The sequence below is a fragment of the Oreochromis aureus genome, linkage group 4 (genome assembly GCF_013358895.1).
Source record: "Oreochromis aureus strain Israel breed Guangdong linkage group 4, ZZ_aureus, whole genome shotgun sequence".
In the NCBI taxonomy this organism is placed as follows: domain Eukaryota; kingdom Metazoa; phylum Chordata; class Actinopteri; order Cichliformes; family Cichlidae; genus Oreochromis; species Oreochromis aureus.
In genome coordinates this window covers 8,416,716-8,434,123 of record NC_052945.1, presented here as the reverse complement: position 1 = coordinate 8,434,123, position 17,408 = coordinate 8,416,716, and the positions used below count along the sequence as shown (strand labels likewise).

General features: G+C 39.6%; 1 protein-coding gene across 2 annotated transcripts; it reads left to right on the top strand.

Annotated features, from left to right (window-relative positions):
• The first annotated feature begins 812 nt into the window (after positions 1-812).
• eftud2 (elongation factor Tu GTP binding domain containing 2) lies at positions 813-15,101 on the top strand. Of its 2 annotated transcripts, none has more exons than XM_031753449.2 (28): positions 813-945; positions 1,596-1,711; positions 1,809-1,971; positions 2,560-2,638; positions 2,791-2,866; positions 3,084-3,149; positions 3,249-3,284; positions 3,444-3,534; positions 3,662-3,744; positions 3,865-4,031; positions 4,415-4,539; positions 5,183-5,246; positions 5,348-5,438; positions 5,582-5,717; positions 5,970-6,097; positions 6,309-6,502; positions 6,586-6,697; positions 6,799-6,939; positions 7,138-7,239; positions 7,610-7,692; positions 7,975-8,061; positions 9,954-10,080; positions 11,422-11,509; positions 11,693-11,811; positions 12,121-12,215; positions 12,330-12,483; positions 14,527-14,634; positions 14,725-15,101. In XM_031753449.2, the coding sequence occupies exons 2-28, from the start codon at positions 1,607-1,609 to the stop codon at positions 14,818-14,820; spliced, it is 2,916 nt and encodes a 971-aa protein (XP_031609309.1). In that variant the 5' UTR covers positions 813-945; positions 1,596-1,606; the 3' UTR covers positions 14,821-15,101. The 2 variants fall into 2 exon arrangements, with proteins under 2 accessions (XP_031609309.1, XP_039467407.1); XM_039611473.1 differs by lacking the exon at positions 813-945 and adding an exon at positions 1,173-1,192.
• Positions 15,102-17,408: the final 2,307 nt, after the last annotated feature.

Sequence of the window (17,408 nt, the reverse complement as noted above, 5' to 3'; positions counted from 1 at the left end):
GGCGGGCCATAGTGTCACTTTTTCTGTTGCAACGCTGACAACTGCTACGATATAACTCGTCTGAAATTTTAGACGGCTTTAACTCCCATCACAAACACACACGCACACACAATTTGCATGCCATAACAATTACGAAATCCTTTGAAAGAGACTGCAATTAAAAATGACATGTTTGAAATGACACCTGAAAGCCACATTAAAACCCAATAAACCAATGAAATATTTTCCAGAATGACGTCTTATACTTTCTTATTTGTTAGAAAAGTATTTTCATTCTTCATTAGAAGGCATGCCTGACTTTTAGTGTATAAAAAATATTTCAATATATGTCTTTACTGTCATCTCCTTTTTATCTCCTCACGAGCATATTCATTCGTGTCTAGTACCCTCTTGTGGCTAAAGGGTGTAACTACATACGCGATGTTGTTAAGGTCTTCATTCAGGTCACCAATTAAGATTTATGTCTACAACACGGTAACGTTTACATTTTCTGAGTCTTTCGGCTAACATATTCTGAAAGTAGTTATCAAAATAACTCTAAAAATAGAGGAAGTTGTAGTTACATATGAGGATCACCTGAGGGAAACAATTGCACACGGACGTCAATGAAGATATAAAAATAAAAATAAAAACAAATCATTACATAAATGCTCTGTGAGTACACACGTTTTATTTTGCAGCAAGTGTCATTTGTAGATGGTGAAGCGATGTAGCAATGAACCCTCCGTTTTGCAAACGTGTGCAGTAGTGGCTTTGTAGCCCACATGGGGGCAGTAGTGAGCTTTAACATAAATTGTTAACCGCCTTCATATTAAACAGCTGAAGAAGAAAACCGGAAGAGTCTGGTGCGCATGGCGGTCTTTGAATAATATATTCTCGTCTGCTTATAAACACAACTTTCAGTTTGTTCGAAATCGATAATTAAGTGATTCCTACAGGATACAGGTACGTGTATTTAGCAGCATGCAGCACGGAGTTATCTTGAACTAAAATCTCTGAACAACAACAACGTAACTCAAACGTCACTTTCAAGCCATTCATTTCTGTGCTTGTTAGCCGGCTAGCATGGTCGTCTTAGGATCGCTAGTGCAGTAATAGAAGAGCTGCTTATATCTAACGGAAACGTCTTAGTCAAGATGCATTTTCTGTGCTGATTCTCTGTGGACAGAAAACTCGAGTGAACTTTATAAAAGTAACTGAACTGCGTCCCTGCATGCTGTGCAGCGGTTAGCGTTAGCATTCGCTTTAGCGGTGACTTACAGTGGTATATACTTTCTCATGAATGTTAACCGCCACTGGCAGACAAAAACAAGCTAAAGCTAACTTATATTAAAAGTAAATTTCATTTTCTAGTGAAGCATTAAAGTGAGGAACTTACTGATGTGTTATTGATGACTCACTGACACGTTACGTTTTGGCTAACTTAAACAGCAATAAGATACATTATACATTTTAAATATCTCGTCTTTTTTTCCCCTCCTATATATTTTTCTGCTGAAACGTTATGCGTTTTGTATGCTACAGTGGATCGTATTTATAAAATGAACTTTGCCACCAAATGCACTTGCTCATTGACATATCAACCCCTCATTTAGTTCTCTGCGATATGGAGGCTGATTTGTATGACGAGTTTGGGAACTACATCGGTCCAGAGCTGGACTCTGAAGACGATGATGATGACCTGGATGCAGAGGACAGAGACGTCGACGAGGTATGCTTAACACTCAAGAACCAGCAGTAATTACCAGGTAGTACTGAAGTTCGTGTTTGCAGTGAGTACATGAGTTTGTGGTATTTACAATTTGCAGGGTGATGAAGATGACGAGGATGAGCCAGCGGATGCTGATGATGATGTCCCTGGCATGGAGGTGGTCCTGCATGAGGACAAGAAGTACTATCCTACAGCAGAGGAGGTCTATGGGCCTGAAGTGGAAACTATTGTACAGGAGGAAGATACACAACCACTTACAGGTAGGGCTGCTTAAATTTATCTAAAGATGAAAAAAAAAAAAAACCTTGTTGACCAAAATCAAGGTTTCTACATGCAGAAAAGAGGTTTTTGCCTTCTCTCAACAGAAAATTACCAGCACCATGATTAACATTACTTTTGAAATTTTGTTTATTTTAAAAATAGATTTTACTTTAGTCAAGAATAAAAAAAATAAGCTACAAAAGATGATAGGAAAATGCGTAGACTTCTGTCAAGTAACAGATGCTCATCGCTTTAACTTTATGAGGACCAATCATTCTTACATGTGTAGTCACTAACGAGAAACCCCGAAGGTCTTGTCTTGGTCGAGCTGAACTTAACAGTGAATTTGGGTTTGTTAGGAAGCAGCATAAGTGGAAGAACATAGATGGATGAAAACAGGCGCAATAGTACACCTGTGTTGCAATACTGGGCAAAATTAAAGAAAAATGTATATGTTTTGAAAACGCACAGATTCACTCTCTGTATTTTCAGATGTATTTTAACTATAAAAATAGTCAAGGAGTGCAGTCTTAAAAATGCTTCTTTTCATAATCCTGTACACAATATTTTCTCTTTACTCCTTCCAGAGCCGATCATCAAGCCTGTGAAGAACAAGCAGTTCACCCTGATGGAACAGGAGTTGCCTGCCACAGTTTACGATATGGAGTAAGAATTGTTCAAGTGGTTTGTTGCATCTGAAAATGCAATTCAGTGTTTCACAGACTGATCTCGTGTAATATTCTTTACACATTAGTCCATCTTCATGCATTTACAGTGTGTCTTTAGCAAGCAGCATTAACCCTCTTCTCCCTCGTCAGATTTCTTGCAGATCTGATGGACGGGCCAGAGCTGATTCGTAACGTCACCCTCTGCGGTCACCTTCACCACGGCAAGGTTAGAGTCTGCCTTATTCCTGCTCCGGGCTCAGGCTTCTTTAAATATGCTCTTCCAGTCGTGGCTCTTCTCCAGCATGTAGCCAAGCGAACATGTGTTCCTAAGATGAAAAATTGAACAGATTTGGAACATTTTGGAGCATATGCTAATAACATGGCTGCACTTTAGAGCCATCTGTGGCTCACGGGAATCTAATGAATGTGTTTATTCCATTCAGACCTGTTTTGTGGATTGCCTGATTGAGCAGACACACCCAGAAATCAGGAAGAGAGATGATGTGGATGTGAGTGTTGTGTACAATAATTCAACATGTTTGCACTCTGTTATACATAAATTCTGTATATGACAGCTGAGATCAACATGATCTGTTTTACTTTTTCAGCTCCGATACACAGACATCCTCTTTACCGAACAAGAGGTGAGTGGCTTGGTTTAACTGCCATAATGCTACAGAGCATTCATTACTAAATAATTCTATCAATATTTATAAGTATCCAGAGTCTATTTCAGCCTGAATATCTTCTTTAGAAGACTGTATCGATGTTTCCCTTGCTTTTTACCTGATCCATTTTTATAGAGAGGAGTTGGCATCAAAAGTACCCCTGTCACAATGGTCCTGCCTGACTCCAGAGGAAAATCCTACCTTTTCAATATAATGGATACACCAGGTATTGTATTCACATTGGATCCTTAAGTTGTTAGATGCATATTTTGAGGTTTTATAGAATGATCTAAAAATTGCTGACAAAAAACCACAAAACTAACAAGTCTACTTTTGTGCTCGTCCTCCCATAGGCCACGTGAATTTCTCTGATGAGGTCACATCTAGCATCCGCCTCTCAGATGGCGTTGTCCTCTTCATAGATGCAGCAGAAGGAGTGAGTCAATTTCTATTTGCGGTTCTCCCAAACCAACACTGTCTATATCTTTTTATGGCATTATACGTGTGTTCTTCAGCTGCCCATAGATCTCACAGATATTTGTGTATCTCTGCCCAGGTGATGCTGAACACAGAGCGTCTCATCAAGCATGCGGTTCAGGAGCGAATGGCAATCACCATCTGCATCAACAAGGTTGATCGTCTCATTCTGGAGCTCAAACTGCCGCCCACAGATGCTTATTATAAACTTCGCCACATTGTAGATGAGGTCAATGGTTTGCTGAGGTAATACTGGGAACCCCTCGCTAACAGTGTCTGAAGAATGTGAAGTGTTTGATGTGATTTTTGTTTTTTTCAAAAGAAATTACCATAAAAATATTTGTTAATAATAAATATTATTGTCTTGGTGTATGTTAAGTCACTAGGTTTAAATATTTTCTAACATGGTATCTTGGTTGTGTGAGGTAGTGTGAAGCTTGGTTAAGCACTGCGCTGCTGACAAATAGCAGGACTCTTTTTTTTTCTTTTTTTTTTTTTTTTTTTTTTTTTTCTGTCAGGCGGTGAACATGGTCACAGGAAGAATTTCTTTTAAAGGAAAGCCACATTAATCTGTCACTGACCACCCCAGTGACACTGGTTGCTGATTGGCTATTTCTGTTCCCTTGCAGCACATATTCCACAGATGAGAACTTGGTGGTGTCTCCTCTCCTTGGAAATGTCTGCTTCGCCAGCTCTCAGTACAGCATCTGTTTCACCCTGGGGTCCTTTGCAAAGATCTACTCAGATACCTATGGTGAGATGACTTTTGGACTTATAAAGCAGTAAAATCAGTGCTTCACTACAGCAGTATTAATATATTGCTGTTTTTAACCATAAAGCTTTGTCTGAATAATGAACCTTGCGTATTTCTGCTATTTTGACCCAATTTAATTCATTTTAAACATGTAAAAGCATAAGAAACATGGCATCCTTATACAGTTTACCTATTTCAGTTCGTCATGTTTTTTTGTTTTTGTTTTTGTTTTTTTGTTAAATGAAACTTTTTTTTGTTTACATAGCATGGTTGATGAATTAAATAATTTCTGGTTTCTGAAGTAGATGTGATAAGCTAAAACCATAAGATTACAAAACTTCATACAAAATACTCTGAAGTTGGGGGGCTTTTAGGTTGTAAACCTAACAAGTGTTTATGGCTTTTATTGAAAGCTGAAGTATAATATATCATTTTCATATTTTTCAGTCTTGAAAAACACGCATGATTTTGACTTTTAAAATTGTTCAGGAAGCCTGAAAAACAAATGTCAGAAGTGAAGAATCTTAGTTCAGTCTGGGGGGCTACAAAGCTTCGACTTTCATGTGACCAGCCCTACATAAAGGCATGACTTTATTTCATACACTGCACAGTATCCTCTTACCCTTTCTCTCTCTGTTTGTAGGTGACATCAACTATAATGAGTTTGCCAAGAGGCTCTGGGGAGATATTTATTTCAACCCCAAAACGTGAGTAGCTAATGTGGATTGTCACGAGATGCACAACTATCCTCTTAATACATCGTTGCTATTATTACTACAACAACAATCTTTTCCTCTTCCTAATTCAGTCGCAAGTTCACGAAAAAAGCTCCCAGTAGTAACTCCCAGCGCAGCTTTGTGGAATTTGTTCTGGAGCCTCTGTACAAGATCCTCTCACAGGTTCGTTGCATTTAACGTCTTATTTATTTATTTTTTTAACATAGGCACAACCAAGTAGCTCGGTACATTCTGGCTGCAGGAACGGTGGGATGAACTCGCAAAGCTCTGTGTGTAATCCTTACCTAAATCCTCTTTGCGCCTAGGTGGTTGGGGATGTGGACACGTCTCTCCCTCGAGTTTTGGATGAGCTGGGTATCCACCTTACTAAGGAGGAGCTGAAGCTGAACATTAGACCCCTGCTGAGGCTCGTCTGTAATCGCTTCTTTGGAGAGTTCACTGGTATTGCCCGATTTAGTTATTTTGTTTTGTTTATATATATTATTATTTCTTTCTTTTTTTTGAAACTTAAAATACTATACAGCCTTGTATGCTTAGGTGTGTGATGAATAAAGTAGTAATAATACTATACACTGTTAGCTTGTGTGTATTTTGTAGCTGTAATCTGTAGATTAATGGCCATTCTTTAGAAAATCTGATGAGTCTCAGATCTTCAGTACATCAAATATTGAAATCTTGGTGCTTTTCTTGCAGGCTTTGTAGACATGTGCGTGCAACACATTCCTTCACCACAAGAGGGTGCTAGGAACAAGATTGAGCACACCTACACCGGAGGTCTCGACTCAGACTTGGGGGAAGTCATGGCAGAGTGTGATCCTGATGTAAGTTTAATGGAAGGTCAGGTTTGTTGGTGGCAATCTCCTTCCAGTGGAATTCTTTCAGGTCTGATGCAAATAAAGTCAAAGGGCTCCTTGAATTGCTCGAAAAACACAAATTGTTAATTGATACCTTTTACTAAAAGTTACGTTCCAGTGGTTAAAACTTTCCACTTCTTCATCATTCCTCTTATGTTGTCATGTCTGTCGCCTTCAGGGTCCTCTGATGTGCCACACCACTAAGATGTACAGCACAGAGGATGGTGTTCAGTTCCATGCTTTCGGGCGGGTGCTGAGCGGGACCATTCAGGCAGGTCAGCCCGTCAAGGTCTTGGGAGAGAACTACACACTTGAAGATGAGGAGGACTCTCAGGTCTGCACTGTGGGGCGTCTCTGGATTTCTGTGGCCAGGTATACTTTTAAATCTTGAATTCTTTGTTTTGTCACAAATCAGGTGTTGGTTATTAAAATTTCAGTTCATTCCACTATTTTAGGTATCAGATTGAAGTGAATCGAGTGCCCGCCGGCAACTGGGTTCTCATTGAGGGCTGTGACCAGCCGATCGTCAAGACCGCCACAATCACAGAGCCCAGAGGGAACGAAGAGGTGGGAGATCGGCAGAAAAATATATCCAGCGTCTTAAAAAAATTAAAAAGAGTCAAATCCAGATTCTCATGGTTTTTTTTTTTTTAAACTCTGTCTTTTAGGCTCAGATTTTTAGGCCGTTGAAGTTCAACACAGCATCAGTCATCAAGATCGCAGTGGAGCCTGTGAATCCATCAGAGCTGCCCAAAATGCTCGACGGACTAAGGAAGGTCAACAAGAGCTATCCTTCTCTCACCACAAAGGTACGACATCACACGTTTCAATCATTTTTTTTGTTTTTGTTTCAAATAACAGCCTGAGCCTGTTATTTGAAAGTCAGTATGTTTTAAAAGATTTCAGTGTAGTTTTACCTTTGAAAGGACAAACATTGGAAGTGTCACTGCTCCAGACTGTAATCTAAACAACAGTTAAATTAATTGACTGGTGTGTTTGTCTTTCAGGTGGAGGAGTCTGGAGAGCATGTCATCTTGGGGACAGGAGAGCTTTACTTGGACTGCGTCATGCACGACTTGAGGAAGATGTACTCTGAAATCGACATTAAAGTAATTTTTCCTCAGCATTGCTTTACTAATGACGCACAACTTGTGGCATTTATTGCACGTCTCGTAGTGACAACATTAGGGACTGTGAGAATTAGTAAGAAAATTCAAATGATAAGATTTAGTTTTTGCTGCAATTTGACTGGACGTAATTAAGCTGTAGCTGGAATGTTAGTCTGTTAAAGGGGAGGAAACGGTGTGTTATCCTCTCCCCTGCCACCCAGATGTGCTTTGATGTTTTTGAAGAAGTTTTTTTTTTTGTGTGTGGTTTTTATTTACTTTTTGGTAGAAAAATGAAATATTACTTAAAGACAGTACACACGAGTAAAATCATTGCTTTCTATTTGTAATTTCGCTCCCCTTCCCCCCTCAGGTTGCCGACCCTGTTGTGACTTTCTGTGAAACAGTTGTGGAGACATCGTCCCTGAAGTGCTTTGCTGAGACGCCTAATAAAAAGTACGTGTCGAGGGTAATATTTAAGATCTTATCCAAATAAACAACAGCATGAGGGCAGTCTGGGATAGATTATTAATATAATTTAGAGCACCCAGCTCTAAAATAATTTTCTTTTTTAGTTTTAAAGTTTCAAATCTCATTCATGCTGTTTTGCAGTTTGTGTTTGATGTTGAGAAGTTAAATATGTGAACTGTTCAGAGTGTTTCAGTCAGTCTTTCCCTTGAGCTGAGTGTCTCTCCAACCCAGAATTAGTGATTGATAGATGTATGATATGATTGACAGGAATAAGATCACCATGATTGCTGAGCCCTTGGAGAAGGGGCTGGCCGAGGACATCGAAAATGAAGTAGTGCAGATATCTTGGAACAGGTAGGTGATGACATTACTCTTATCCTCACACGTATAGAAGTTAGAATGAACTTTCAATTAACTAAAAGGATATAATTTACCTTTTTATTTTAGACGTTTTGATTTCTTCCTTTTCCTTCTAATATGATACCAGGGTTATAAAATACTCAATATTTCAGCGCCATCCTGACCAATATTTTATTTTCATTCATCCATAAACAGATTTAAATCAGCAGACATTTAAGCCCAGTCATTGGCTCTGTATTTGAATGCTCCGAAGAAGGAAGGCAGAGGAATATTCAAAGCTTATAAAAATGTAATTTTAAAGTACATTTATTGATCTCTACTCTAGATATTTTATCATGAATAGACACAGAGGTGTGCACTTTCTGAGTGATCTGATTCAGCTAGTTTTAAATGTTTCGTTTACAAATGGAGGTAACATCCATGTGATGTAGTTGTTAACTCTGTCATATATGAGTTGAATGCAGGTTTGAGGTTTGGTGTAAAATTTCTCACCGCTGCTTTCTTCATGTTTTCCTATTGTAAAAGTCTACAGTCAGGCGGTGCCTTCACAAATCTAAATAGTTTACAACATGGAAACTGCTGGCAACACTCAAGAAACAGAAACACATCAAATTTAGATTTTCCAGAAAAGGCCTAAAAAGGAAAAAAATGCCCAGTTGATTAATGGTTTGTTTTGTTTTTTTATAAATGAAAGTAAAATGAACTCATGCCTGAATGGTGGGCACATAGAGTGAAAAAGGAAGGGAAGAAAGAAAGGGTTCATGATCCAAACAATACCACATTATCTATCAAACACAGTGAAGGCAGTGTTATGTTAGCGGAATGCATGGCATCCAGAGGAACTGGGTCACCGATAGCTACTGATTTTGTGACTGCAGTGAGAAGTAGCAAGATGTGTTTTTAAGTTATAGAACCATAGTTTCTGCTCACATTCAGTTAAATGCTGCAAAACTGATTGAACAGCATTTCCCAGTACAAGAAAAGATGCAGAAAAATGCATTGGAGCAGCTTTTTAAGGCAAAAGACATGCACGTCTTAGCTACCTCAGTCACCTGACCTTAGTACAGCTGAGTATGATTTTTCATTTATTTATCTATGTATTTATTTAGATTACTGAAGCCAAAACTAAAAACACAAGGCCAGGAAAAGCATCCCAAGAGAGAGAACTCTGCTTTTGTTTTGTGCCAGACTTTATACAATCAATGCCGGTGTTTTACATTACGGTATTAAAAATAATCCACGCATTTATAATTTGGACAAACATTTTACAATTGGTTCTACTTGTTTGTCGAATTTCCTAGAGCTTGCAAAAATCAAGGGACACTGTATTAAAAAAAAAAAGCTCAATAGTCAGTGAAAGTCTATTTTAGTCACATCTTAATTGCCTCTTATGTTTCTTTTTCTTTAAACTGTATTACTGGTATTCAAGACTATTGAGTGTAGGAAATGTGAAATACAAAAGCAGCTACTGTCACCAATATATCTATTTAAAGTGTATATAAACAACTTTCTGTATTTTAATATTAAGGCAATATGAAGAATAAACTTCTGTGCATTATGAATGTATGTCTTCATTTAAAAAAAAAAAAAAAAATCCTCCATGCTATATTGATCAAGTCACTTACAGTAATTGAATCATTCACTAAAAGCATGGATGAATTTCCTCCTCTCTGACATGATTACATGCACGAGTGTGTATGGTGCTCGAGAGAGGCTTCCAATCAGTACATGTCTGAGCTCATTGGTACCCAGCAGAGCCAGCATGGGATACTCTTCCTCTTCCATTAACCCCTTTACCCCCCCAGCGAGCCAATATCTTTAATGTTACACAGTGGCACAGTGTGCAGCCCTCGTTTCATCTGGGCTCTGTTCTTTTCTCATGACAGGAAGAAGCTGGGAGAGTTTTTCCAGACCAAGTACGACTGGGATTTGCTGGCTGCCAGATCTATTTGGGCCTTCGGACCAGACACTACAGGACCAAACATTCTTGTAGATGACACACTGCCTTCTGAGGTGAGGTTTTAATTCAGTCACAACAGTGTGTGCGTCTGTTTGTCTATGCAAAGATTTAATGCTAGATGTTTTTTCCTATTTGAGCACAGACTCTTCAAAACAAAATAAAACTCCTTGACAGTATAAAAAACGTGTATTAAAAATGTTTAGTCTCTAAACCATCCAAAAACATAACAGAAAATGGGGCTTTTCAAAGCACAAAATTCAAATTGTTTTTATGCAAAAAAAATGTGTCATTTGAAAAACTGAAGCCCTGTGAGTATTTGGCAGTTTGACTTTTTTTTTTTTCTTTTTTTTTTGCTGAAATTCATGCATTTAGGAGATAAACCCAGAGGAGTATACTTGCACCAAATCTCAACCCCCCAACACACACACACACACACACACACACACACGCACACGCGCGCACACGCATGTGTGGATTCAGATGGACATCTGGATCTGAATTAGTTTGTGATGACACTATTTTTTCACTTTTCAAATTAACATTTGTGTATATGAGACATATGGTCTCATTTTTGCTCGCTTCCAATCGGGAATTCCAATCACTTCTAAACTGGTCCAAGTTCCACATCTGTTTTTTTTTGTTTGTTTGTTTTGGTTTGTTTTTTTTGTAAATCAATACAAATGAGCACAGTTTTTTGAGTAACTGAGAGACTGACAAACTGAACCAATCAGAACTTGTTGGCAAAGCTCTTAAACCAGGGGTCTCAAACTCCAGTCCTCGAGGGCCGGTGTCCTGAAACTTTTCCATGTGTCCCTGTTGCAACACACCTGAATACAATTAGCAGGTCATTACCAAGACACTATAGAACTTGACTGGATGCTGAGGTGGCAATTCAGCCATTTGATTCATGTTACAGCAGCTCATGAGTGAATGTACATGGTGCAATAAAAGCACTTTTAGAAGTACATTTTTCTAAACACTTACATTTGCTTAAATTTACTTGAGTAGGGTTAGGGGTTGCCACTTCAGCATGCAGTCAAGTTCTGTTCTCTCTGAATAAATTAGTAGGTAATGACCTACTAATTTTATTCAGGTGTGTTGCAACAGGGACACATGGAAAAGTTTCAGGACACCAGCCCTCGAGGACTGGAGTTTGAGATCCCTGTCTTAAACTATGCCGTTACATGAAATTTGTGACAGTAGTTTAGTTATCGATGATTCATTTTAATTTTTTATTATATAAGATCAAAAAATACATTTCAAAGAAACAAAAGTTTAGAACATCCACACTTGGCTAGCTGTACTTAGTTTCTACCCGTCACTTAAGATTCAAATCATACAAGGATATCGAATTGTTTTAACCAATGCTCCATCAATTTGTGTTTCACCTACAGGTGGACAAAGCACTGCTTGGTTCAGTCAAAGACAGCATTGTGCAGGGCTTCCAGTGGGGCACCAGGGAAGGACCTCTGTGTGATGAACGTAAGTTCACTCTGATCCCTGCACCACTGAAACAAGCTGCTTCTACGGAGAAAATCTTTGTTTTGTTTGGATTGCATCTGGTGCTGGAATTTTCTCCTAACCTTGTAGAAATCATACACTGTCAAAATGGGCCTTTCCTCATCAGTGTTATTTAACCATAACCGTGTGTTTTGCTGCCTTCAGCCATCAGAAATGTCAAGTTCAAGATCCTGGACGCAGTCATCGCTCAGGAGCCTCTCCACAGAGGAGGAGGTCAGGTCATCCCAACAGCAAGGAGAGTGGTGTACTCTGCTTTCCTCATGGTGAGCTCATTCTTCCCCCGATCCCCATTCTTCTCATCTGCCATTAGCTTCTCCAGTTTTTCCTTCTACCCGCACTTTCTTTAATGTTCCATTACCTTGATTAGAGTATGGATCTTTGCTGATGTGCGGTCTTTTTAATTGCAGTGTGATAACATTCCTCTTTCATCATGTTGGCTTCTTTCCTCATCTTCTTTGGCTTGTATGCTGCTGTTTTCATAAATCTGTCAGTCAGCTGTACATGCCATTGCCATATTTTTTTCCTCCAGGCTTTTGTCCTTGCTTTAATGTATATTGTCCCTTATGTCCCAGGCCACTCCGAGGTTGATGGAGCCATATTACTTTGTAGAGGTTCAGGCTCCAGCTGATTGTGTGTCTGCAGTTTACACAGTGCTGGCTCGAAGGAGGTTTGTCTGTTTTCTTTATATTGATGTAGGGTTTAGTGCAAAGCAATGCAAATATTAGTAAATACAAATTCCTTCTGTTTTTTAATTATTGGTGTCGTGTTTGTCATTGATCAGGGGTCACGTCACCCAGGATGCACCAATTCCAGGCTCTCCTCTCTACACAATTAAGGCTTTCATCCCAGCCATTGACTCGTTTGGCTTTGAGACAGACCTTCGCACACACACACAGGGTCAGGCCTTTGCTCTGTCTGTGTTCCACCACTGGCAGGTAAGATTTAAAGACATTAACTTGCTTTCCAGCTGATGTTTGTTCAGTAAAGTTAGTAAGAATGTCAGTGAAAATCCAGGTGGAAGTGCTAAGAAAACGCAGACATTCAAGGAGCTTTGGAGACGTCCAGAGGTGTCAGACTTACACATAGAGTTTGGTATATGCTGTACTTTAATACAAGTAAAGAAAAAGCTTAGATTCATTGAGAATGAAATTATGGCCAACCCTCACCTGCTTGCATCTCAGGAGCGGACTAAGGTTTTATCAAAACAGACCAAAAAACACCCAAAACATATGGTTAATTTGTGAATTTCATAGTGAATATTCACTAAACGACAGCGTGATTTTGGGTTTGTCTGCTGAAACCCATGCACTTACTTGCACGCACAAACTCTGACACCACATAAAATTATGGCAGCTTGTGCAGTGGAGTGACCCACGTCGTGCACATGTCTGCCACTCTGGCTAAAACGCTTTTGATGTGGAGTAGAGTGGAGTGTTGAGTCATTACGTTTTAAGTATAACGTGGCTGTCTGGGTATCTTTCTGCACATGTCTGACATGTGTTTGTGTCTGCACTCTGCAGAGCTGTGTCAGGGAAAATTAACTCTACTTAGTGTAGATTAATACTTTGCTGCTCCGAAATTAATCTGAAAGAAAAAAGGATTATCCTGGATGGAAATATTAAGTATTTTTTACACTCCTAAGTTTTGTTTTATCCTCTTGAGGTGAAAATGAAAGTGTGACAAGAAGCTAGGCATGAATTATTTATTCATAAGCTTGTTGAAATACTGTAAAAAGATGTATTATAGGTACACTGATCCTTTGGGACATGAAAAATAAATGAAACCCACTGATGACAAATGCACACAGGGTTTTTTTTCCTCCCTCATAACTTATTTCAGTCAACTTGTTAGGTTCCAAAGTATTATTGTGTGTAGTTTTTTTCCCTGAGAATATAAATTACCCTTCATGTTTTAAAGCAGTTACCAACTCAGATTTCCCCTGGGGAAATTCCTGATTTTCTTTTCAGTTTTAAAACTGCAGCAGAAATATTTTGATATTTTGCAATTATGTGAACCAGTGTGATGAATCATTTCCACCTAGCTCAGTTGTAGATTGTTTGGAGAAACCCTCCCTCAAAAAACAAGGATTTCCCCCCCCCCAGCAGACTTCCAAGATAAAGTACCAATCACCATGACCACCTGTCCTTAAATTACTCTTCAAAAGGAAGCCTCTCTTTCTGTAACCGATACAATCAACACTATGACTGTTCACCGCTGACTAGTCCTGCCAGCACATATAGATTCAGCTGTCCCAGATAATAAGAATATAGCACAGTGAGCTATGCTGTTTGCCACATTTAACTGAAGAGGCTATATTGTGCCTCCCTCATTAGTTTGATCATGTAGTGCCAGTATTGGCATGCTATCAGTGAGCTGCTGACTTATTCTTGTTAGAGGCTCCCATCCATCTGTTGATTAGGCTTCAGCCATGCTATTGACGATATTTTTCCCCTTTTCCTCTACTTTTAATCTCTCCTCGAGGCTGAGAAAGTCTTAGTCACTTGCATCACACTACTTACTTCAGATTCAAGCTTTCCTCTTCCTCCTGGATTTAGGAACTGTATCACATATCACTAAAAACTTTCAAAGGTTATCCAACAAGTTAGTGGATTTAGTAAATTGTTTAAAAACCTTCAAACTAATTTCTTCTGACTCAACCTGTTAACAAGACGCTGATGCCATGTCGGTCACAGACGAAAAGAGTGACAGCACTTTCACGTTGCGCTTTCCATCATGTTGATGGACGCACCCCTGACTCAGTAACAAAGGGACAGACTTGCAGCTGAATCAGATATTTAATGAAATGCCCACTCAGCTTGTTAATGCTCTGAGTTTGATGTGCTTCGTGTTGTCAGATTATTTCACAGATTTTGCACGGCTGAGTAAAAAGGGAAAGAATTCCCATGTTGACCAGTCACAGCTGCCATTTGCTCTTTCTCTCTTTATTTTTCACCATGACGATCATGTTTGTCTTTCAGATTGTGCCCGGTGACCCTCTAGATAAGAGCATTGTGATCAGGCCTCTCGAGCCTCAGCCTGCCCCCCATCTAGCCAGAGAGTTCATGATCAAGACCCGAAGACGCAAAGTGAGCCTTTTGTCGCTACTTCTATAAAATGTGCTTGTAAATTGTCTTATTTTCTTTATAATATCTAATATTTTGTTTGGTTCTCCGAAGGGTCTGAGCGAGGATGTGAGCATCAGCAAGTTCTTCGACGACCCTATGTTGTTGGAGCTGGCCAAACAAGACGTGGTGCTCAACTATCCCATGTGAGATCGCAGCGTTCACTGCAAACTCCAGCAACACCACCAAGACATCTGCTGCTCAATCAACAGCAAATCCTGCTTGTTTTAGAAGTTATGGGGTATAATGTTGCTACACCTTACCCATTGCAGAGCAGCTGTAGTTGTCAAACATTGCAGAAGTTTGTTGCTTCATCAATCTCTTGTATTTTTATTTTTTATATGTACAAACTGTCGTTGTTTTTGTAGAGGAAAAAAGAGACATTGGGTGTTTGATCTGGCGTATGTCTGAATAAAAGTTTGTAATTCAGAGGTTGAGATGTCTGGTTCTTTCTAGTGCTGCAAACTTTTAACATAATTTTACATTTCTAAGTCGACGTTTGGGCGTATTGGTTTGAAACACCTGGATGGGAATCTTCAGTGTTTGTGTCTGTGGGTGAAAATGTTGCTTAGTTGGACTTTTTGCTGATGGCTTGAGTGAGTGGTGCATGTCTGTCTGGAACACAGTGTGGGCAGTGACTGATAGGTTGTGGGATGATTTGAGGCAGCCAGGCAGGAAGCAAAGGTTAGAGTCACATGACCAAATGAAAGGGGGAACAAAGGAATGATGGAGCATACCAAAGGAGACAGATGTCATTGGATTAAATGTTTGGTCTTCCTTCATCTTGAGTGTGTGCTGTAAACTTAAAAGGTCTGAAAGTGACACAAGCCAACAAATGACCTCTTCCTATGGATATAGTTTCAATGGTGTGTAGAGAATGTGGAGTGGCTCAGGTAATTTCAGGTAGGGTTACCCAAATTGGTGTCAGGCTAATCAGCAGTACATTTACAGTAAAATAAAATTGGCTGGCTGCATAACTTTGCTGTAGCTGGGAAGTTGTGTGAATTTAAATTTAACAGGAAGGAGCTAAGAATGTAAATTTGACAATGCTAGGATTTTTTTTTTAAAGGTGTCAATAACTTATATAGTACTGTTATATAAAATCCACTTTAATGATATGATTGGGTTTTTAAGGATGCTTCATAAATCACAAATCCATATATAATAGTTTCTAAAGACCTTGGTTATGAGTTTTCAATTGCCCAGGTATATTAAGAGCTCATCTATAGGCAGGATAAAATTTGGCAAACAATACAAACTGCCTTCTCAACTGATGGGATCACCAGGAGTCAGTTTATGTAACTTACAGACTATAACATTACTTAAATGCAGGTTTGATGGGTTTTTTTTAGGTTTTTGTATGGGAAATGTTTTCAGCGTTCCAAAAGGTTGATGGTGCAGTATCCCAAATAACTCCTTCTGAAAAATCCAATAAAAGCATGAAGAACTGCTTGCAACTCAGCATTTAGGAGACCGTGTTTTTGAGCAGTTTAAAGTTACACAATGAGTGATCCTCCAGCCAAATCGGCAGCAGAGAAGTGGATAATGCTGCAGGAGCAGTTTGAGAGGCACCATCTGCTGTGAAACTTGATTTCAAACTGACCACAGCCATTGCTCTTGGTGAAAGATGAAACTTTCAAGCCTGTAGGATGTAAGCATTTGAACGTAAAACCTATATACTGAGTACATTATCACTCTAAAGAGCAGCTTTTAACTTCACTTCAGGACACATTGGTTTGCGCGTCTTGTCACACCTTCGGAGCACAGCGGTGTCTGAACAGCTCGGTCCTTCATCACTCACCACTGACAATCCCTCAAACAGTACCGGAGGTGATGGAGACTGGGAAGGTTAGCCCTGGAATAGGAAGAGTTGAAAATGGCGAGCTACTTTTGACATTTGGACTGAATGTCAATCCTGTTCAGGGTGACAAGTGATTTTTATGTATTTATTTATTTTTGGCAAATGTGGGTGGATAGCAGGGGTAAGGGTAGGGGTGGGGTGGGGGTTTCTCTGCCCTTTACAAATGCTTCAGGGAAGGAGAATTGAAAGGAATTGGATATTTGTGAACAAGAACTCACTAATATGAGCAGCGAAGCTTCCTTTCTCATCGACGTATTTAGATGCAGGTTCTGTCAGAGGTTTACATCCAGTTACCTCTGTTCTATAAGAATATGATCAACTCTGTGCATTTGTTAAGTAAGCGTGCACTCAGACATGGTCCCATCACTCCTCCCTTATGCGCTGGCGTGAGATCGTGCCTGGCCCCGGGCGCAGAGACGGATGGCAGCAGTTCTTGCCGGTCTGAACACAAGGCCCCGGAGCAGTCATTACAATCTGTGGTCCCTGTGCTAAATATAGACAGGAGCAAGGTTCTGCCGTGTTATAGGGCCAACTAGGGGCACTCTCCTCCTCCTCAGTCAGGCCTTTTCCTTTGCATCTTCATCTGATTTCAACATCTCATCAGTCACCTTATCCCACAGTGTGTCCGTCCTCTGCTCTTACTTTTTTATTCGTGCTGTCCTTTCTCACTGCAACTACACACCTCTCAGGCTCTGCCATGTGTCTATGACTCAATCACACTTGTCTCTTCCTGCTAACATCATGAGCGAATCTCTCCCTCTGGAATATCCGGCACAACGTGGACAGCTATAGGCACTGAGAGTCCAGGCAGACAGTTTCATAATAAGAATCTGTTTATAGCGAAGACGTAGCCACAATTATCTACTCGCTGAAGGAA